The sequence below is a fragment of the Poromitra crassiceps genome, assembly GCF_964638095.1.
Source record: "Poromitra crassiceps genome assembly, chromosome: 12".
NCBI lineage: Eukaryota > Metazoa > Chordata > Actinopteri > Beryciformes > Melamphaidae > Poromitra > Poromitra crassiceps.
Genome location: NC_139632.1, coordinates 32,573,953 through 32,597,602, shown reverse-complemented (window position 1 = coordinate 32,597,602; position 23,650 = coordinate 32,573,953). Strand labels below are relative to the sequence as shown.

Sequence of the window (23,650 nt, the reverse complement as noted above, 5' to 3'; positions counted from 1 at the left end):
ACATGACTGTAAAGTTCTGCAGTTTTTCAGTGGGGCTTTTGGTACCACTGCAAGCATGAATTAATCAAATCAAATCAAATCAAAATCTACGTTCTAAATCTAAAATAGGTCTTCTAGTTTCATATGGTGAAAGTATCATCAAGCTACAATAGCTTTACAAATGAGCCCACCACACACTCTGCAAGACAGTAAGTAATATTGGCCATGTTTTTTTCCCCTTTCAAAACCATGGAAAACATCATGAAAACATGATCTCCTGGCGGAGAAAATGATGTCTTTTCAAGTGAACTTGGCATCTCAGGGCTTCTGGAGACACCAGGTGAGCAGTATGGAGGCATTTTTGTTGTTTTACACATTTGAAAGTTGGCTCCATCCACTTCAATTGTTTAGGAGATTTCTGCAACTGTGTTTTTCTGTGAAACTCCACAAATGTTTTGTTGACTAAAAACATCACCTTCCATCGGCATGGGGGTGAGTAGATGACTGAATTTAATTTTTTTAGTGAACTGTTCATTTAACTGTACCTGTGCACCTGTTTAAATGAAGGTTATTATTATTTATTTTTTCTGATTTTTCTCCCCAATTGTACTTGGCCAATTTCCCCCTGCTGCCCCGGTTGCTGCTCCACCCTCTGCCGATCTGGGGAGAGCCGTAGACTAGCACCATGCTTCCTCCGAGACGTGTGCAGTTGCCAGCCGCTTCTTTTCCCCTGACAGCAGGGAGCTTCACCGGCAGGACGTATCACGTGGGAGGATCATGCTATTCCCACCAGTTCCCTTCCGCCCCCGACCAACCAGAGGAGGCGTTAGTGAAGCGACCAGGACACATGCGCGGACCTGCGATCCTCGTGTTGGTAGGTAGGGAATCTACTGCTACACTACCCATAAATTAAGGTTATATGAAGCCATGTATGCAGCCATTAGCCGAGCACCCGTAAGCCAACTCAAAAAGTTTCTTTCCATTTTCAAATGTCCTGCACTTTCCTTAGATGATGTGCTTCTTGCATGGATGTAAAGGTTGGTCAGAATGTGGAGGCCATAGAAAAGTCATGGAATTTCCAAATCTCATTTTTCAGGCCTGGAAAAGTCATGCAATTAGTAAAATCCTTGAAAGCTTTGGAAAAGTCATTGAATTTTGTTGTGTGTAATGAAAATAATGACGACAGTAGTTTTCCGTGGATCTGTAGCTGTTGACATAAATCAAACACAAAGAGGTGAGTCTTATTTATTCAGTGTAATAATTTCTGGTATTTATTCAGAATCGCAGCGCTAAAATTACATGGAAATTATATTATGGTTCATTGAAAAGTCATGGAAAAGTTTTGAAATTTTATCCATGAAAATGTGTGGGAACGCTGAATATTCTTTATTTATTCTGCTTTTGAAAACAGTCACAAAGTGTTTGATACAGGATTAAACATACAATTAATACAATATAAAAGCAGGGCAAACATCATAAAAGGTAATTACATCAAAGCAAATCTATAAAGTGAGTTTTAAGAGGCGAGTTAAAGATAATGCAGATCCGAAGGCCTGAGTGCCACTTGACAGCGCCCTCTGCTGGGCTTCTGTTGACTCTCATGGTTTGTGTCCAGTCTAGACAACATTTACTCTCCCCAAAGTCACTGAACTTACAGACAGTCCATAGTGGCTCCATTTCAATGAGATTCAGACACGAGCTGACACAACATGGCTGAAGAAGAAGGCGTTTAATTACTATTTTAATCCCCCCAAATGTACCATATTGTGTCAAAATGCCATGTTAAGCCCCAAAGTGGATTCTCTAGTCTACACAGTGGCTACATATATAATAATAGGATTCTGAGTAAGAGTCATCTCTAATGTTTTATCAAACGTTTTGTGGCTATTCATTTTCAGATGAAAGTCTATGGGAGTTGTGAATGAGTACAAAATGGCTCCCAAATACTTCAATAATGGGGGGAAAGTTGCCAAGCAGCGGCCAGAGAGATGAATTCCCCTCAAGGTAAGAAGACTAAACTCAGCTCCAACTGTTTTATAGCAGCAGTCTTGTGATGCTCATGTTCTGGCCTCCGCTCCGTTTTTTCTGCCTCTCGTTTTCCAGCCAACCCCCAAACGATAAGCTCATAACCTGCTCTGATATTTTACGATGTTTTAATATGTTTTAATATGTTCTCTTGCATAGATTTCAGTTAGCAATAAAAGACAAGAAAAAGCTCGTCTAACAGAACAGCACCAGTAGCGGCGTCGGCCACGACTTGCCTCATTTGTACCAAAGTGACTTGTAAACCCTTTAAAGGTCACATCTCCAAGCCACACAAATAAAAAGCACAGCATAAATGACCCCGTAAAAAAAGGGGGGGAAAAATCAGGATCATAATTCATGGTTACAAGTCAACTACTTGGATACGGCAGCAGGGAACACAACAGTTTTTAGTGCTAGAACTTCCATAACAGTCAGTATTAAAATGGCCCTGAACTTGAAGGCTTGGTTTGGCTAGTGCCCAGGCAGGCCACATCCTGTGAGAGCAGCCAGCAGCTAGCGCTCACCATGGGCGGCTCCAGCAGGTTTTCACTGGGGGAGCTTATATTAGTAGTTCCTGTGTGATTGCACGGTGTTGCTTATCAGTGTTGGGGGTAACTCATTACAAAAGTAATATATTACATGTAATAATATAACTTATTACTTATAGGATTTCAGTAATATTATACCAGTTAATTTGTCAAGTAACTCAAGTTACAAATTGAGCTATTTTTTTTTATCAAAGCACATAAAAAAGATACAATCGTTTCCCAATCAAACTGTGTTTTTATGCAAATAACCACTATAGATGACAATAACAAAGGAAAAGAATAACATTTAGAATTTTGGATTGTTTACACTGACTTCAAGGCGGTTGACATGTTTCGGGATGGTTCCGGGGCAGCGATGTCATTCTGCTGCTGCTGTTGTTTTGGTAAAAGTAATGCAAAAGTAGTGTAATAAGTAATTAGTTACTCTACACAGAGTAATATTGTAAAGTAACTTATTACTTTCAAATTAAAGTAACTAATATGTAGTATATTACATTTTGAAAGTAACTTGCCCAACACTGTTGCTTATACAGTACAATGGCAATCGGAGGGGCCAACTTTTTCTCCGGTGCGTAAAGGGAACTGGTACAGCACAGGCGCATGCTTCAGTGAACTGAAGTCTTTACAATCCTTACACGACACTACACTATCTTGCTTTTGTAGTCAGCGTCACAACAAAGTATTCTAGATTTGGTGATTTAAGGAGGGGGTAGGCTAGCCCGTACCGACTCCGAGGACTACCAATCATTGTGCTAAGCTAACTAGCAGGAGGACACTACTACTTTTCTACTGCACGCACAGAGAAGGGCGTCTATCTTCTCGTTTTACGATGGGGAAGATGGCAAATAGTCGAATCTCCCATAATGTTGATGTGTTCCTTTAATTGAGTCTTATCAGTGGTGACGACTGTGGTGCTGAATACAGGAAACACTGATCAGCACCAAGATGTCCCTGTAGGAACCATTTAGATTGAAAATGATTTGAGTTCAAGGCTAATCTGTGTTCTCACACTTTCCATCCTCGATGGATCTAAGCTATACATCTGAGATCTATTCATGAAACTGCAGCAATCAATCATGCACATTATGACTCATGATTATTCATTTAAAATATAACTTTATTGTGATATAAGAATATTCAAAGACACAGTGTAGATTGTTAAACATGAACATGTATCCAACATTAACATGTCACAAACATTCCATAAATGCTCCTCCATCATTCAGGCAAGGACCAACTTTTAACATCCATCAAATGACAGTGACCAGAGGTTTGCACTGTAATCGTCATGTAAAAAGCAGTTTTGTGCAAAATGATCTTGGAGCATGAATAGACAATGTAGTGACAAAGTAGTGAACTATAGTGATTATAAGATGGTAAAATGAGAGTATCTCTTTTCAGTACTCAGGAGACACAACACCTGGGAACTTTACAAGATGATGATGATAAGAGAGGCTGACGTTTCTAAACTTTGGGTTTAAAGGTTAAGTTCACCCCCAAAAAATAAAGAAACTTCAGTCATTATCTCCTCACCCCCCTGCTGGTGGAGTGTCAGGTGACGTTTTAGTCCACAAAAGATTTGAGGACTTACAGCATTCCCCTAAACAATTTGAGTGAATGGTGACCAACTTTCAAACGTAAAATAACATTCCTCCATACTGCTTGTCTGATGTAATCCAAGTCTCCAGAAGCCCTGAGATGCCAAGTTGACTTGAAAAGATGTCGTTTACCCCGTTTTTAGCTGAAATCTGCACTGTAGCCGTGATGGCGAAGTCCCACCTGGAACGACACGTACTGTACGCGTTCCGGCTCCGACGCGGTCGTCGGAGCTGCTCGCGGGCATTTTAATCAACGCGTGTGATCCCACCAGGCACGCAACGGCGCGTATCAGAAGCGGCTCGACGCCCCGCTCCGCTAAAGATACGCGCCAGTTCTATTTTTCACGGATGACGCCTGGAAGCTGCGTCAAGCTGCACAGAGCAGATTGTTCAGCCCGGAAGTCAGACACAGCAACTGCACGAGAATCTGGTCGATTTTCATAATAAAACATCGTGTGCAGTCCCAATACCGACTCCTTCTCCTTCTCCCCCCTCCCCCCGTAGTCTTTCAAGTAGACGAAGAAATGCAAGAGTTCTCCTCCTGCTAACAGGCACTGTATGACAAATAAAGACATAATTTCAGCCTACTTACCATGGTAGAAGCACAACAATCAAGGGAAAATGACCAAATCAAAAGCAAGTCAACGACAGACTGTGTTGTTTGTGTGTTGTGCTCTTTACATCCACCCCATTGTACACACAGTATTGCGCGATTTTGTAAATCCCGCGCGATCTTGTATCCAGCTGTCAGGCAGCGCTCGGAAGCGCTCCGCGGAGCAAAGCCGCGGCGCAGCCGGAACGCTGCGCAGACGGGCCTGGTGCGACCAAGGTGTGAGCTGAAAGGCTCACTGAAGATTTAAATGAAAAACAGGTGTAAGTGACATCTTTTTCAAGTCAACTTGGCATCTCAGGGCTTCTGAAAGTTGGTCACCACTCACTTCAATGGTTTAGGAGAATACTGTAACTGTTTCCCAGGAAAACTCCACACATGTTTTGTGGACTAAAAAACTTCACCCAACCTTCCACCCACATCGAGGTGAGTAGATAATGACTGGATTTTATGTTTTGGGTGAACTTTTCCCTTAAGGCAGCTTGGGTGAAAAAGCACAGAGATATACAGACACACAAAACATCTCCTGCTCTTCCTGTGAGACTCCCTGGTTTACCCCAAAACACAAACCCTGGTTTACCCCAAAACACAAACCCTGGGCTGTCTCTCAGCGCTTCTCTTCATCTGGCTACAGAGGCCGACACGGTTTCATCTGCAGCCGTCATTTAAAGCACTGAGGGGACAGTCCAGGCTCTGAGATGGTCAGTCTGGACCTCAGAGTCACACAGCAGACACACAGACACTGAGGGCAGAGTCCAGGCTCTGAAGATGGTCAGTCTGGACCTCAGAGAGTCACACAGCAGACACACAGACACTGAGGGCAGAGTCCAGGCTCTGAGATGGTCAGTCTGGACCTCAGAGTCACACAGCAGACACACAGACACTGAGGGCAGAGTCCAGGCTCTGAGGTGGTCAGTCTGGACCTCAGAGTCACACAGCAGACACACAGACACTGAGGGCAGAGTCCAGGCTCTGAGATGGTCAGTCTGGACCTCAGAGTCACACAGCAGACACACAGACACTGAGGGGAGAGTCCAGGCTCTGAGATGGTCAGTCTGGACCTCAGAGTCACACAGCAGACACACAGACACTGAGGGCAGAGTCCAGGCTCTGAAGATGGTCAGTCTGGTCCTCAGAGAGTGAGTCTAGACTCTAAGGTGGTCAGTCTGGACCTCAGACAGTCACACAGCAGACACACAGACACAGTTAACAAAGCTAAGTCCCTTCCTATTCCATCTTCTCCAGGAACGAACGCACCTCCGATGGACTGTATCCCCAAGGTCCCATCGCCCCCTACAGGACACAAGAGCACAGAGAGAGGAGCGCTAATAACGCATAATAACAGAACGCATCAATTCATTTTTTTATCAAGTTTTTTAGGCTGGTTTCCCAACTGTTTTAATGGAATGCGGTCAACTCGGGTGTGATGTCACTCAACAGGGATACTTAGTGCCATTAGATGGCACAGATCTGACCTTATAGACGACCTTCCCGGCCTGCAGCACGTACAGCCTCTCGGGCATGGCTCCGTACTTCCTGGCCGTGACATCGGTCATGTCGTCCACGACCAGCGGGCACAGGGGCTCCCTCTGCAGGAGGAGGTGGGCCGCACAAAGACGCTCCTCCAGGCTGCGGTGCCGCGCGATCTCCACGTTGTTGGCAAAGGCCCAGCCGTCTGAGGAGGCAATGCAACTTTCACTGTGACACTGAACGCCATCACAGTTAGAATAGAAAAGCCCAGTCATAACGTCTTCTAACAATGCCGTTTGGTGGACACTTTTATCTTAATTGCAGTTCAGTTTTACCTGAATTTATAATGTTTCCTTACAAGAAAGACAGCCCATTCGTTGTGATAATCATCTGTTCATTTATTACAATCACCTGCTATAAACAGAAATAGCCTGGGTAAACCCAGCCTTCACGTGATGTCACAGGTTATGCCTGTAGCGTAAGTTTCGTGACCACTAACTGAGTCGGAGACTGAGCTATGTACAGTATGTAGGCTACACACTGTACAGTGTGTAGCGGTGCTCTCCTAACTTGTTTTGATGGAGTTGATTTTTCTTTTTTTACGTTTCGACTTTATTCTCAACATTTCGTCTTTATTCTCGTTACAGTATTTCAACTTTATTCACGAAATTTTGACTTTTTTCTCAAAATGGAAATAAAAAAAATTCCCTCCTGTCATTGGAAAAAAAATCCTCCTGTAATTTTTATTTGTCATCATGCATGGACTTAATACTCCGTCGTAGAAACATGTGCTTTGCCCATGGGAAGCATGTGGTTTTGGAACGTTGTCACATGTGAAATGTGTGAAACCCATGTAAATTCCCATGTGATTACATGTGAAACCTATGTAAATGTTGTTTTCCACATATGCACCACTGATGGAAAACATGTTGCTATACAACATGTGATAACATGTTAGAGAATGGAATTTCCACTCTTCATCCGCTAATGTGATAATTATAACAGCCTATCTAAACCAAATGAATTGAAGCCAGGAGTCCAGGAAGATGTCTTATGAAAGTATATTTATTACCATAACATTCTCTGTCAATATGTATTGTCAGAGGACTGAATCTCAATGTACCATCTGATCAATGTACAGAGTCCAAATATTCAGCGGCGATGTCACAATTTGACATATACGCTTTATAGGCAAAGGAAGGCAGAGAGAAACAGAGAGAGGAGGGGTGATGACTTGACTAGGAGCCTACATGGCTGCCTGTCTGTATCAGCAAGGTCAACCTCATGCAGTGGGTGAAAGTTTGTTTTGACCTCCATGTGCTGTGGAGCAGAGGGTGAAGAAATCTCCTCCTATGTATGTGCGTCTCCATTTCTGCATGTGCGAGATGTCTTATGACTAATAACTCATAGCGTTAATTATGTGTATGCAAATATAGCTTATTGATTAGGAAATGCCAATGGAACTTATGTTTTTCTCCAACACATGTTTTCATGTCCACATGTTTCACCACATGTGGACACATGTAGTGAAACATGTGGACACATGCAAACATCATGTGTTTTTTCTGTAAGGGATATTAATAACAATCATGAACTAATAAGTTAACTAACTGTAATAACAACTTATCACCTGACATTTCAAAGCTACCCACCTGTTGAATGTGCCTCGGCGATGTAGACCAGCAGGAAGTCTGCCTCAGCGCTGAAGTCTCTGACAAGCTGCCTGAACTCCTCCAGTTTGAACAGGAAGGGGGGTCAGCTGCAACTCCCAAAACTCACTACCAGGGGTCTGCTGTCTGCACACATACACATTAATGCTTTATTTGAGTCCACCTCCCACCATCAAAGTCATGTACAGTATGTTAGGGTTAATACTCCTTCCAGTGCCCCTGAGCAAGGCACTGGCAATCGAACTGGCGTTGGTCCCCGGGCGCTGCACTGTGGCTGCCCACTGCTCCTAGTTCTATGAAGCTTTCTAGAGGATGAGTCAAATGCAGAGGAACAATTTCCACTGGGACAATAAAGGATAACTTAAATTATATTAGAATGAACAGGAATCAAATCTAACAGGGTTAGACAATTCATGAACACGTACACAGCACTTTGTTCACACAGCCAGGCTGCTATGATAGCTGAAACAGAGCAATGTTTCACTTTGTTCTTTGTCATACCAGCAATGTTCAGACCACTCCTATTGTTTATACATGGCCCAGGCATCACTCCTATTGTTTATACATGGCCCAGGCATCACTCCTATTGTTTATACATGGCCCAGGCATCACTCCTATTGTTTATACATGGTCCAGGCATCACTCCTATTGTTTATACATGGTCCAGGCATCACTCCTATTGTTTATACATGGTCCAGGCATCACTCCTATTGTTTATACATGGCCCAGGCATCACTCCTATTGTTTATACATGGCCCACGCATCACTCCTATTGTTTATACATGGCCCAGGCATCACTCCTATTGTTTATACATGGCCCACGCATCACTCCTATTGTTTATACATGGCCCAGGCATCACTCCTATTGTTTATACATGGCCCAGGCATCCAAATATAGGAGCCATATAGAAACCGAGACAACATGCAGAATAAACTGTTCCCACACCTTCAATATCAAATTCAAAGATTTTTCAATTACTTTCCAGGCTCAAAGCTGTTACAACACAGCTTTATAACAAGCTCACATACAACAATTTAAAAGTGAGAGGCGTGAATGTGAACACTTCTCAATTGTGTTAAGCCTATTTACTATCGTTGAACAATATGAAAATAACTTCAAATTATATTCTTGCAAAAAAAAAAAAAAATCAAGCACTTTCAGTGACCCATGTGTATGGGCCAGTGGGTCACAGAAGAAAGCCAGGTTGAGGCAGAATTCAACCACAGTTTGAATGTGGGGAATCAGGTGTTTTTCAGGTTGAGAAGGTGCAAAAACAGATTAAAAAAAAAACTCAAAAATGACAAGAGAACTACAAGAAAATAAAACAGAGCAGACTGGAACCTAAACACACATGTAGCCTAATAACTTGGGCCCCAACTGTCAGGCCAGCAGTACACACTTGTGGAGTCAAGCAGTCTATCCTACACCCATCTCACAATCAATTAGCAATTAGCTTCCACAAAAGAATGTTTAATTCTACACAATATTTGTTGCATTGGCATTTCTGCATAACTGGATGACCAATCTATGCTATTGTAATGTCCCATCAGCAGCCACTCAAAAGAGATAGCCTGCAGAGATATCTAGAGTGTAATAAATTTGAGACCTCTCTAAAACACACCTGGCTCCAATGAAGAGGACTACCAGGTGCAGCAGAGAAGACAAACAATAGGCCTTTTTCACAGCCGCCATCTTGTGTTAACAAATTAACACATTTTCAAGGACCCGTGGGAGTGACACCCTGAATTATAAGAGTCCAGGACGCACCGTTTAGGTAGTTGAGGATGGTGGTCCTTTCCCCCTCCGTGGTGACGACAGGTGAGTCGGGCGCCTCTCCGCCCTCAAACGCCTCCTGGCCGAGGGAGAACCAGCCGTGCTCCAGGACGGTTCTGACGAAGGCGAGAGATGTGAAGGATGGACCCCAGTCTTCATACTGGAAGTGTGGGTTCTGGGTCATGGTGGTCTTCTCGCCCATCTTAAGGAGTATCTTCTTGGTGAGGCTGGGCGAGATGAACAGCAGGACCCTCAGGAAGAGAGTGAGGGCCAACATGCTGCAACACAGCCACACTGTGGACAGAGCGGCCAGAAGCTTCTGTGGAACCATCTTGTTCCCTTGCCTCGGTGCTGAAGTCTGCGTTACATAAGCTCGGCTGCCTGACAGGTCACACAGTTCAGTCTGTGTGACGAGAACAGAGAGACAGACAGCAGACCGCTCCCACCTACAACGACGACACTGCATGCTGCCTTCATGGCTCTTCTCCAGCTCCTACAGGACACACGTTGTTGCAAACACGCCTTGTCGGGCATGCAAGTGCTTCTGGAAACAAAGTGAGCCTGTAGACTATCCGAGTGTTTGGTCGCTGCGGTTTTGTTTTATTGGCAAAAAAAGGAAACATGACGCTCAAACAGGCTCCTTTTCTTTGACTTGCGCCTATTTTCTCTTCGGGAGGTTCAGCAGCCAAGTGCAAAATATATAGCCTGCCAAGAGAGAGAGAAAAAACAGAGCTAATAGTGATGATGATGATAATAGCCTAATAACAATATATTATACGTTGTTATTATTATTATTACTGTTTTAAAATAACAATAACAACAATAATAATAGTAGTAGCCTAGTATGATTAAATTATATTGTTGTATATTATTATTATTATTAAAACTTGCTATTTTTTATTTTCAACAACCCAAGTGATGAAAACAAGATGGCATGTTTTGGCATAAGCCTTCACGAGAATTTAGAAAAAAATCTGCTTTTCCATGTGCATATTATTCATATTTTGTGGTTTTGTTAAAGAAATTCATCAAGTGGTGCAGAACTTTGTGCCTCAGCTGCAAAGTGAAGAGGAGAAAAATGTAGGCTACATCAGAGATGATGTTTTACCAAATGTAGGCCTATTTAAAACAAAAATGTATGACAACTAAAAGTTAAACAAGATATGAAAGAAACATGATGTCAAATGAAAACGTAGGCTAAAAATCCATAGTGGCCTAGATTAAAAAGTGATACATGTCTTGTATACAGTATCTAGATTAGCCTCTGCCTAAACTCCACATCTCAGCAGCTCGGGAATCATAAAATTCACACTTTCCCGTCTTCACCGTTTTGTTTGGTCATGTCCGACTCTCTGACAGCACCTGAAGGCAGCATCAGACCCACCCCACCCATTGACCAACCGCCTTCAGCATTTACAGTTGCCATATTGCCTACTTCCAATTAGGCTATAATATACACAGAAAAATGTCCCACGCCTTCCGCAAGCTTTATTCACAGAACTGCCTCTAAACACTACAGTGTACTACAATGTAGTAGTATGTCCTTATTTTCCCCATTTTCTTAATTTACATATTTAATTTATTCCACCAGATGGCGCTGCAAAACTGCATTTCATACACGGCATAATCAAAACTGCAGTTCATGGTGAAAACCTTATAATTTAACGCTGGAATGGATTATGAAAATGTAGAACAGGATTCTGTTCTGTAACCTATCTTTTCTCAGGAAGTCAAACCTGAGGCCAAACTATCATCCACTTTAAATCTACTCTTCCAAAGATTTCAGGCTGAATGTTTTCTCTCTCATAGGCCTGTGAACTGGCCTGCCAATCAAGTTTAATTATCCAAGATCCCACAGTTAGTAAAATAATTCAAAATAAAGTTTAAGCTATTAGTCGATGCCAACACTAAGAGGCTATAGGCTACTCACTTGTTCAAGGCAACAAATTATATATTTAATTTAATATTTTAATTTATATATATACCGGTATATATAAATCACCAAATAATCAAATAAATAGATATGCCAACTCTTAGTAAAACAAAACAATCAATTAACGAAAAATGTATAGCCTACCTCAATTGATGCATCATTATGTTTTAATTAGTAAAGTTAATTATTCGTGTGATTTACCTTTCAGTTCAGAATTCCACACATTTTCCTTTAAAATATCTGGATAACCGCCATAGCTTTTTGAAAGAGGGATTTATGATTATTTTTCTTTTTAACCTGCAGGCTATGTCTCATTCCCCTGTCACTCTCCTCCACTGAACTGTGCGGATAAGGTCTAGCTACTTGAAACTTGGCTACTGACAGCTAAAGCGGATTGAGTACTGACTCCTGAGTAGCCCACACACTCCCTATAATAATTATTGCCTATAAGCCTACCCCTAGGGCACTAGATCGCCTATGATTTGAACAGAGAAAGACTATATTTCATTTTGATATTTATTGGGCTTTGGGCTAGCCTAAAGCATGATTCATTTAGGCTCTTTGGACAGTGTGATGCTATTGTGTGATGATATTAGGCTATAGTAGCCTATAGCCTAATATGCACAGAATGTTAGCAATAAAAACTACAAGATCAACATTTGGTTTCACATTTTGACTATAAAGTAGGCTACCTTTCCCATTCCAAATTGATGCCCCTGTATATTAGTCACTGATTTAAAGGTGTGAGTTTTTTTCTTCTCCATAATCACCTCCATTGGCACCTGTCCAGGACTTGCCGCTGCGCAGCCTCTTGCAAAACTCCCCATGCACATCTCCACCTCCCACAATACCCGGACACTGTCCTCATTGGTGCGCCTCCATCCTGCCAAGTCAGTGGACCTATCGGGTGTCAATCAGAGAGCGCGAGAGAGGGGAGCCGTTCGGGATGCTGAGGTCCAATAGCCAACTCACAGAGAGGATGCTATCGATTAGGCTCGAACACGTTTTCCTCTCCAGTTGGAAGAAGATGCTGATGTGCGCAATTACGCTCGTTCCTTTCTGCTGCTGCTTATAGTTGGATAAGGTAGGTGCACGTGCATGGCTTATTCATACATTTTGGTAACAGCTTCTTGATTCGAGGTGCAAATGAATGCGTGCAATTTGGGACATGATATGTGCAAAGTAAGTGCGTAAAAATACAGTAGCCTAATGTGTCCAAAAACACGTGCTGTCTGTCTGTCGAGAGTTTCTGGTGATTTGAGGCTGTTTTTCTGCTTCTTGTGCGCACGCAGGTAATGTGAGCAAGCTGCACACCGCTGGCAGAGCCGAGGCATCGATGCAGAACTCCCCAGCAGCGCTGTTCGGGATGGTGAGCCACTGTCAGACCCCGGCTTTCACCGACTTCACCGGCTTGACGCTGTCCATGTACAGCGGCGGCAAGGCGGAGCTGTGCGCGGCGCGGCGCGCTGGGGGCGCCAACGGCGGCGGCTTTGGCTCTCACGGTCAGCTCTGCAGCCGCAGCCCGCATCACCATCAACAGCCCGCCGCGGCACCGCACAGCACGCACTGCGCCAGCCCCAAGGGTCTCTGCGCATCCGACGAGCGCCTCGGAGCGCAGGAGAAAGCGCAGCTGACAGCCAAGGCTCCCCGCTCCGCCTGCTTCTCTCTCTCACCGGGACAAGGTAGGGCTGAAAGTGGAGTCATATGAACAATCTTTCACTTCATGACGGACACCTCATTTAGTCCACAGACCCCCATTTGATGAGATTGTGTCTCTTGGACCCAAATCTGAGAATATTTTCATTGTTGGATATGATTTTGTCCAGCATTCCATCACTATTGTAGTATAGATAACAGCATTCCATCACTATTGTAGTATAGATAACAGAGAAACTATGACCAAAATAGTTTATACATTGTCTAATTGTGCAAACTTCTTGTAAAAGAAAATTCACCAATTTGCCGGGGACCCCCTGGAACCCCATCAAGGACCCCTGGTGGTCCCTGGACCCCACATTGAGAACCAGTGGATTAGAGGTTGTAAAGTTGATTAACATACCGTTGGCGAATTGCCTGAATTCAGAATTTCCAGGATAAACTCCTGCTTTAGTGACATTTGACATATTGATATTTATAGCACTTATCACAAACTGTGTGAATATTGAAGGAGGTTTAGTCAAACAGCAGCTGTTTAAATGTGAGAAAACATCACAGAGGTTTGAGATGATTTCAGGGCATCATCTGAAGTCAAGCTGATGCTTTGGTTCCCATATGGCTCCTCAGAGCATCCTCTCCTCTCTTTGATCCAGCTGTACTGTAGATGCTGTTGACAGAACGCTGTTTGCAGTTGTGGATTAGGTCTGTTAATTAGACCCAGAGCAGCACTTGGGATCCGGGGCCAATTCATAAATAACAGCAGAATCCAAGTCTTTGTAGCACACGAGGCCATGTGAAGTGATCTATGTGGAGGCACTTCCTATGGATGTCAACAAGGCATGGCTGCATTGACTTCACGGGGAGCTTGCTGAGGAGCTTGCTGAGACGTTGGCCTGCTCCGCTAACTGTGATGCATGCAAGTTTGGCTCACTTGGAGACTTGACGCTTACTGTAAAACAATATTTGTACAGAAAAAATCATTTGAAAACAATCTATTACGCTCTTAATTTTAGAGGGTTTTTATGACTAATATTCTAGAGCGGAACGCTTTTGTCCAATTTGGAAGTTTCTCTGGGAATATCTGACATCACTACCTGATGTAAAAAATTATCTTTGACACATGGCTCATCAATGAAAGCGCAAACTTTAAAACGACAATTACATAGATGAGAAGAACGCTGTCATACCCACGGCACGGCGGAGTGGAAACTGGGCTCTCCGTCTCTGTGGAAGCCTTCTCCATCCTGTTTAGACAGCGTGTTGTTGTGAGAGGGCGGACATAATTACTGCTGCCCCATACTAAATTATGATTAGACAGAACTGACTTTTATATTAGCAATCATCCTCGCTGCAAGAAGAGGATCAACGGATTTGATTATTGTTTCTTCTCGCTAAACACAAACCATATGTCTGCCGAATGTGTCTCTCAGCCTTTATGAGTTTTCTTGGAGCACATTGTGCCCTCAGCCCTGCGTCCCGCCATGAATCGTCTCATTGTCTTTGCAAACGCTTTTGAACTTCGCTCCGTCATCAATTGTGGGAACGCAAGACGCAAGATGTGTTGTGCGCTTGTGAATTATGCTGCGCAGATTAATATTGAGACACATATTGTTTTACAGTTTCCTTCTGTCAGAAAAAGGCTCCGCGAGACATTTGAGGAGGCGAACATTTTCACAGTTTTGTTATCTTGTGGCTTTGTGAATCAAAGTGCAGAAACATAACCCAATAAATAACATAGTGACGATTATACGATATCATTTCACCGAGACAACAGTAAGATATTTCTCCAACATCAATCCACACGTTCAGTTTCACGGATTATTCTAACCTTACATTTGACCAGTAGTATGTTTCACCAAAAATAAAGTATTGTTTCATTCAGTTTAAATACTCCTAATATATTTATCTGTACCCAGTGGTTCTCAAAGTGGTGTCCGGGGACGCCCAGGGGTCCTTCAGGGGATCCCCAGCAAAAAGGGGAATCATTTATTTCCATTTTAATTCCATCATGAGTAACAGAAAGAATGTATGACTACTGTATTTTGCTCATGGGTTTTATACAATTTCTGTAATAAAACATCTCAAAGCAAAAATCTTATCGGATGGGACAAACTCTTATCAAATCAGGGTCCGTGCTCTAATTTGTGTCAGTTTAGGGGTCCTGCTTCTAGGCTACTATAATCCCAAGAAGACATGAGTCAGATTGAGTGTATTTTGCTGTGTGTGTGTGTGTGTGTGTGTGTGTGTGTGTGTGTGTGTGTGTGTGTGTGTGTGTGTGTGTGTGTGTGTGTGTGTGTGTGTGTGTGTGTGTGTGTGTGTGTGTGTGGAATATGAAAGTGATCTCAGTTCTCATCAGTCTTCTGTATCGTGCTTTATTTCAGGGGGGTCATATTACACTCTCTCCCTTTGGGGACGGAGCTGCAGCTAAAACCGTTAAATTGATACTGAGACGTTTCTCTGCACAAACACAGCCTGTAATATTCCTCCTGGTGGAAGTGAGACAGGAGAAAGGAGCACTTGCCTGAAAGGAGAAATGTATGACCTTTGAACTCTCCTCCATATCCCTGCAATGATAAAAGATGAGACATTACTCAGTGGTGAAGGCGTGATGGCACGTCGGCCATGTTTCATGTGTTGCTCAGTGGAGGAGCGTGCTCCCACAACGCTCTCTGGGACGTTTGCCTTCGACACGGCTGTGTGTGTGTTGTGTGTGTGTGTGTGTGTGTGTGTGTGTGTGTGTGTGCGTGCGTGCGTGCGTGCGTGCATGTATTTTGATGCCTCTTGATGTGTTGCCATTTCCCCCCGTGGTATCAAAAATTGTATTGAGTATCAATATTTTCCTGGGTATCTCTATCGTATCAAAGTTAGAATTCTAGTATTGTGACAACCATAGTCTGTGTGTGTGTGTGTGTGTGTGTGTGTGTGTGTGTGTGCGCGTGCGTGCGTGCGTGCGTGTGTGTGTGTGTGTGTGTGTGTGTCAGTAAGAGTATGCATTCAGGGAGTGAATTAGCAAGTAACTAAGAAAGCAAGTGACTCGTGACTGAATTATTGTGTTGACTGAGTGAGTGAGTGAGTGAGTGAGTGAGTGAGTGAGACAGTGGGTATCTGAGTGAGTGAGTGAGAGAGAGAGAGACTGAGTGAGAAAGGTTGGGTAATAAAATAATCAAGGATCGGATGATAATCTATCACAGTAAAGAGATGTGGCAATCCATATCATGGGGCAGATAAAATAATCATGATATTAGTTACAGGCTGTTGGTCGATATATTGGCCCAGAAATAATTGCGATAAACGATATTATTGTGATTTCAAGTCAATTTTTTGCCACTGATATAATAATATTATATGCAGTTCCCAGAAATAACAGTAGAACGTGTCTCAGCATAGCATCGTTTTTTCTTATGTAAACAAACACAAATACAATGGGCAATAACTATTGAGGCCAGAAAATTTATTGAGGCCATGTCCATAATGTGATCAATAGATTTTTGTGACATTCCTGGATATTAGCTATATACTGTATTCTATTCTGCTGGAGTCATCACAGATTGTGACAGGCCTGGATATTAGCTATACATTTTATTATGCTGGAGTCATCACAGATTGCCCATCACAATTTCACAAACTCTCCATCCAAAATAGTATTAATTGCACTTTGTAACCTCATTTTTAAATGGTTGTTTATAGTGTAGAAAGCCAGTGCAAGTCGCTCGAAAGAGAATAACCATGATTCTGGACAGTCAGACTTTGTTGTCGTCATTGAACCTTTATTTATTTATCACATCATATTGTGGTTGTATCGAATTGTGAGCCGCATATCGTGTTTATCGCATTGCCTCGTGAGATAAGTATATATCCCATCCCTGGTGTTAATGAAGGAGTTAGTGTTAATGAAGGAGTTAGTGTTAATGAAGGAGTTAGTTAGTGTTAATGAAGGGGTTAGTTAGTGTTAATGAAGGGGTTAGTGTTAATGAAGGAGTTAGTGTTAATGAAGGAGTTAGTGTTAATGAAGGAGTTAGTGTTAATGAAGGAGTTAGTGTTAATGGAGGAGTTAGTTAGTGTTAATGAAGGGGTTAGTTAGTGTTAATGAAGGAGTTAGTGTTAATGGAGGAGTTAGTTAGTGTTAATGAAGGGGTTAGTTAGTGTTAATGAAGGGGTTAGTGTTAATGAAGGAGTTAGTGTTAATGAAGGAGTTAGTGTTAACGAAGGAGTTAGTGTTAATGAAGGAGTTAGTGTTAATGAAGGAGTTAGTGTTAATGAAGGAGTTAGTGTTAATGAAGGAGTTAGATAGTGTTAATGAAGGAGTTAGTGTTAATGAAGGAGTTAGTTAGTGTTAATGAAGGAGTTAGTGTTAATGAAGGAGTTAGTTAGTGTTAATGAAGGAGTTAGTTAGTGTTAATGAAGGAGTTAGTGTTAATGAAGGAGTTAGTTAGTGTTAATGAAGGAGTTAGTGTAAATGAAGGAGTTAGTTAGTGTTAATGAAGGAGTTAGTGTAAATGAAGGAGTTAGTTAGTGTTAATGAAGGAGTTAGTGTTAATGAAGGAGTTAGTTAGTGTTAATGAAGGAGTTAGTTAGGGAGTGAAAGCGCCAAAGTACCGTCTCCCCATCTCCTCTGTAAAAGCCGATAGAGACTTGGATTCCAGATTCTGGGGTAACCAGACCCCGACGCACAAACAGCTCAGGGCAACGTTTGATTTAGCCAAAACCTTTGACTGTATCTCAGTGTTACGGCGCCATCTCTCCTCAGGCCGTGTTCCAGCTCGCATGTGAACCACTTCTATTCTGCTGCTCTAATGAGCTCCACTCACAGCAAGCGATGTCACACCTGGTGCTGTCCTGTGTGTGTGTGTGTGTGTGTGTGTGTGTGTGTGTGTGTGTGTGTGTGTGTGTGTGTGTGTGTGTGTGTGTGTGTGTGTGTGTGTGTGTGTGTGTGTGTGCGTGCGTGCGTGCGTGCGTGCGCGCGTGTGTGCGGGTGTCTGTGAGTGTGAGTGTGTGTGTGTGTGCGTGTGTGTGTACGTGCGCGTGTTCGTGCGTGTGTGTGTGTGTGTGTGTGTGTGTGTGTGTGCGTGCGTGTGTGTGAGAGAGAGAGAGAGTGTATGGCATTGCTCTTACCGAAGCAGATCATCTTTAACACTGTGAGTCCACTGTACTATATATATCGGTGCCCACCAGCAAAGAAAATATTTAGCTTGCGAAGGAAAACACTTACCACTCGAAAAAGAATATCACGTTTGAAGCAAGTGTGTACTCTAGCGTCATTCGATACCTTACTAAAGTTTCTTCTGGCCGGGGACGAGAAATGTTTGAATTCGAGGAGTGTGCAGGAATCCCACGCTAGTCTAGAGAAATGCAGAAGTCTGTCTGTTGATTCAGCCTGTGAAGAGATGAGGTCTGTCTGTTGATTCAACCTGTGAAGAGATGATGTCTGTCTGTTGATTCAGTCTGTGAAGAGATGAGGTATGTCTGTTGATTCAGTCTGTGAAGAGATGTGGTCTGTCTGTTGATTCAATCTGTGAAGAAATGATGTCTGTTGATTCAGTCTGTGAAGAGATGATGTCTGTTGATTCAGTCTGTGAAGAGATGAGGTCTGTCTGTTGATTCAATCTGTGAAGAGATGATGTCTGTTGATTCAACCTGTGAAGAGATGAGGTCTGTCTGTTGATTCAGTCTGTGAAGAGATGAGGTCTCTCTGTTGATTCAACCTGTGAAGAGATGATGTCTGTTGATTCAACCTGTGAAGAGATGAGGTCTGTCTGTTGATTCAGTCTGTGAAGAGATGAGGTCTGTCTGTTGATTCAACCTGTGAAGAGATGATGTCTGTTGATTCAGCCTGTGAAGAGATGAGGTCTGTCTGTTGATTCAGTCTGTGAAGAGATGAGGTCTGTCTGTTGATTCAACCTGTGAAGAGATGAGGTCTGTCTGTTGATTCAGTCTGTGAAGAGATGAGGTCTGTCTGTTGATTCAGTCTGTGAAGAGATGAGGTCTGTCTGTTGATTCAGTCTGTGAAGAGGTGAGGTCTGTTGATTCAGTCTGTGAAGAGATGATTTATGGACTTTAGAGTCAGTCGTCGTGGCAAAACTATGAACATTTCTATGGCTGTTTCCTCTAGGTCTATGCTAAAACACACACACACACACACACACACACACACACACACACACACACACACACACACACACACACACTGGACCTGTAGGACATTAAATGTCCTGTCCAGTGCGCACACACCTGTATGCAAACAGGCACACCCAGGAGTGCCCTTTGCAAACACACACACACACACACACACGCGCACACACACGTGCACGCACACACACACATGCGCACACACACACACACACACACACACACACACGCACGCACGCACACACACACACACACACACACACACATATGCACTGACACAGTCACACAAGCATCCACACGCACCAGTTTGATTGTGGTGCAGTGGCATTGGCAGCCATGTTGTATTTCCTCTGTTGTCCCTCTCCAGCAGCATTGGTAGACGTCAGGCCGCGGGGCGATCATCTGACTGGTATGAGAAACAAGCAGCCTTTTGGGCTCTGCTTTACGCTGCTACTGTGTGGAGCTCTTCATGACAGCCTGCCAGGAGCTGGGAGCAGGTTGGCTTGTGTGCGCTCAGGGAAACTTTGGTGAAGTTACGGTAATTATTCTGCTGCTATAAAGGAGAGAGTGGCTAGTCGGGTCGTTGTCGTCGTTGAGTGTTTCTTTCATTGTTGAGAAAGCTATGTCATTCAAAGTCATTCAAGCTATGTGCTAAATATTAAGTGATATGTTTAGTATATATACACACACACATATATATATATATATATATATATATATATATACTATTTTTTTTATGTAACCTTTATTTACCCAGGCAAGCAATTAAGAACAGATTCTTATATACAAAAGCAGCCTGTCAAAAAAAAGGGGAAAAGAAGAAGAAGAAACATTTATATATATATATATATATATATATATATATATATATATATATATATATATATATATATATATATATATATATATATATATATGTACATTGTAAAAAATCATCCAGTACAGGGGGGGAAGTGACCTCTCAACTCTCCACATGCTCCAGTGACTTCTTTGGCCAGCCGCCCAGAGACTTTCATCTATCTGAGTTTCTTATCAAATAAAATGCATTTTGTAACAGCTATAACTCTGGCAAAATGTTAGCTTCAGCTGTTTAAAGGAGCTCTGGGTTGTTTACACTGCCTCGGAATTCAGCCTAATAATTGCTTCAACTTTGGCTTTGATGTTCGTACAAATAATTGTATTTGTTCATTTTGGATCTCAATGGGTTTTTTGGGTGTGAGCCAGTTCAGTTGAGTCAAGACCGAAAATACAGTATTGCGCCCCCTGCTGAAAAAATGATGCCCGACTGTAGAATTTGCTTACATAGTTGTTTATTGGATTAAAGGAGAAGTTCACCCAAAAATGAAAATTCAATCATAGCATTCTCCTAAACAATTGAAGTGAGTGGTGACCAACTTTCAAACAGAAAAAAACAACAAGGGGGGGCTCCATACTTTTCACCTGGCATAATCCAAGTCTCCAGAAGCCCTCTGTTTTTAGCTGAAATCCCTATGGCTACAGTGAAGATTTCAGCTAAAAACAAGGTGTAAATTACGTTATTTCAAGTCAACTTGGCATCTCAGGGCTTCTGAAGATTTGGATCATGCCAGACTAACAGTATGGAGCCATGTTTTCATTTTTGTCTCTCTTTTTGAAAGTTGCTCACCATTCAAATTGTTTAGGAAAATGACAGAATTTTCATTTTTGGGTGAACTTATCCTTTAAGGCCCGTTTATGAAATGTATTGTCGGGGGTTTTGATAGACGACCTCTAAATACATAACAGCTAAACATAAGCTTTACATGTCTATTTCTATGGATATACAAAAACGTCAGGTGATTTGTGATTTCATTCATGATTGTATCTAGCAGAGTCTAAAATCATCATTGGCTGAAATCTATCCAAATGCTTGGCTTGTCAAGCAGCTAAAAAAGGGCCATTTCCTAATTCCTCCTCTCATGTTGTGTAATTGTCCTTAAGAAGCTGGATTACCTAAGATTACCTCCGTCTGACTCTTCCAAGCTGATCTTCCCTCTCCTTTCCCTGCTGGAGCAACAAAAGATGAAGTGTGGTAGTAGAGAGTCTCAGTGAGCCAAGCTCCTCCAGCAGGAGCCAAGCTCCTCCAGCAGGCCTCCGCTCTCCTCCCTGACGTTGTGAAAGACAAGGCTCTGAGGAAACATTCTGCTGTCACTGGCTGCTCTTACAGGAGATCTTACTGAACTTACTGAACTCGTGGTTCACTGACTTTCTCTGCAAAGGTTACCCAAAGTATTCTTTCAGCCAGATTGTGAAAAAGTGACATGTTTTTGGTACGAGTTGTCAACTCGGATCCATCTGTGTCTGTATCCGAAAGGATGCAGTGATCAAATATGATTTTTGATTGAATATATGTGAGCAAACAAAACAACAGATTGGCAGAGGATTCACATGAGTTTGACCTTTGACCTGACGAAGAGCCGGAGGGCTTTGAGCCGTCATCATTTCTTTGGGAATTCACATAGAAGTGGTGAAGTGTAACCCAGTGGCTGTCAAAATGGGGTCCTTTAGGGGCTTCCAGAGGGTTCCCAGCAAAAATGGAAATATTTTCTCTATAATTCCATCCATAAGTAACACAATGAATGTATATGACTATTTTGGTCATGGGTTTGATGCACGTTCTCAAATAAAACATCTAAAAGCAAAAATCTTATCAGATGGGTGACCCTGGGACAAACTCTTTCCAAATCGACCATAGACCCCTATGGTCTAATATAGAATATAATGTAACTGAATTCTATTTAGCCAAGCTATGTTTGCACATAGAAGGAAATTGACTTGGTGAGGTTGGTGCACACACAAGCTACATATAGGAACAAGATAAGTTACAGTAGAAGAAATATACAAGAAATAAACAAATATAAGAAGATATAAAAAGATTTAAAGATATTAACAGATCTAAAGATATACACGGTATTAACAACCAAGTAATTTGGGTCAGTTTAGGGGTCCTTGACGTGAAAAAGTTTCAGAACCACTAAGTCCAACTTGAAAAACACCAGATATCCTCTCTCTCTCTGTCTGTCTGTAAATCTTGTGAAACTTTACCTGCGAGCCTATGTTGGTATATCAGAGTTGTGCAGTAGTGACAGGGCTTTTTACTGCGTGCGGCCAGTTTCTCACCGCTCGCCATAACTCCCATGAGCCTCAGCCCACGTCTCTGTGTGACTCGCATGAGCTCAGCCGTGAGGTATGGCTGAGTGCTGGGAGGAGGCTGGGATGTTTGCAGCATGTTCCATTGATTCATAAAGCCGCCCGATGAGGATTTTGCAGCGGTATTCCCGTAAAGCTGAGACGCCGCGGAGGGAATGCTGGGTAAGGGAATGAGAGCACTTCCTGAGTCACAGAGAGGAGGGGGAGGGGGGGGGGGGGCAGAGAGAGAGAACACCCCTGGTTGTTTGGCATCTGGTTGGCTGAATCACCTCAATCAAACCTGGGCAGGAGCAGCCATGACGTGTGTGGAAATAGGAGATAAGTGCAGGGAGAGGAAGAGAAGTGTGTTGCATCAGCTTGACTGATGTTGGCTTCAAAGAGAGGGAGAGACAGAGAGAAACAGAGAGCATTTTCCAACCATCTTTATTTGCTCAAAACAGTCCTTTCTGAATACAATGACACCATATTGTCAAAAAGCGAATAAATACAGTGCAGACATAATTCAGCTCAAAATCAGAGAGAGAGAGAGAGAGAATGGCTGTGTTCGAATTGTCAAAAAAATCCCTCCTAATTCCTATTTCTAAACACTTTTCCTTGACCTTACTGGAAACCGTCATGGGGTCAAGGAAAGATGTGAAGGAGAATTCATGAGGGCAGGAAAAGACAACCGCCTTGCTAAGAGAATCCAAATGCACTTATGCTAGGCTAGGTACATAGGCTACACTAGGCTAGGTACATAGGCTACACTAGGCTAGGTACATCTACACTAGGCTAGGTACAGTACATAGGCTGCACTAGGCTAGGTACATAGGCTATGCTAGGCTAGGTACACTAGGCTAGCTACATAGGCTACGCTAGGCTAGGTACATAGGCTACGCTAGGCTAGGTACACTAGGCTAGGTACATAGGCTACACTAGGTTAGGTACATAGGCTACGATAGGCTAGGTACACTAGGCTAGGTACATGGGCTACGCTAGTTTAGGTACACTAGGCTAGGTACATAGGCTACGCTAGGCTAGGTACACTAGGCTAGGTACATAGGCTACACTAGGTTAGGTACACTAGGCTAGGTACATAGGCTACACTAGCCTA

The 23,650-nt window shown here is 42.8% G+C and overlaps 1 protein-coding gene across 1 annotated transcript; it reads right to left on the bottom strand.

Annotated features, from left to right (window-relative positions):
- Positions 1-5,667: 5,667 nt before the first annotated feature.
- dio1 (iodothyronine deiodinase 1) lies at positions 5,668-9,955 on the bottom strand. Its single transcript, XM_083647179.1, has 4 exons — positions 9,669-9,955; positions 7,883-8,026; positions 6,236-6,435; positions 5,668-6,053 (listed from the first exon to the last, which is right to left on the bottom strand). Exons 1-4 carry the CDS (start codon positions 9,949-9,951, stop codon positions 5,988-5,990), a joined length of 693 nt encoding a protein of 230 aa, XP_083503305.1. The 5' UTR covers positions 9,952-9,955; the 3' UTR covers positions 5,668-5,987.
- Between the last annotated feature and the right edge of the window lie 13,695 nt (positions 9,956-23,650).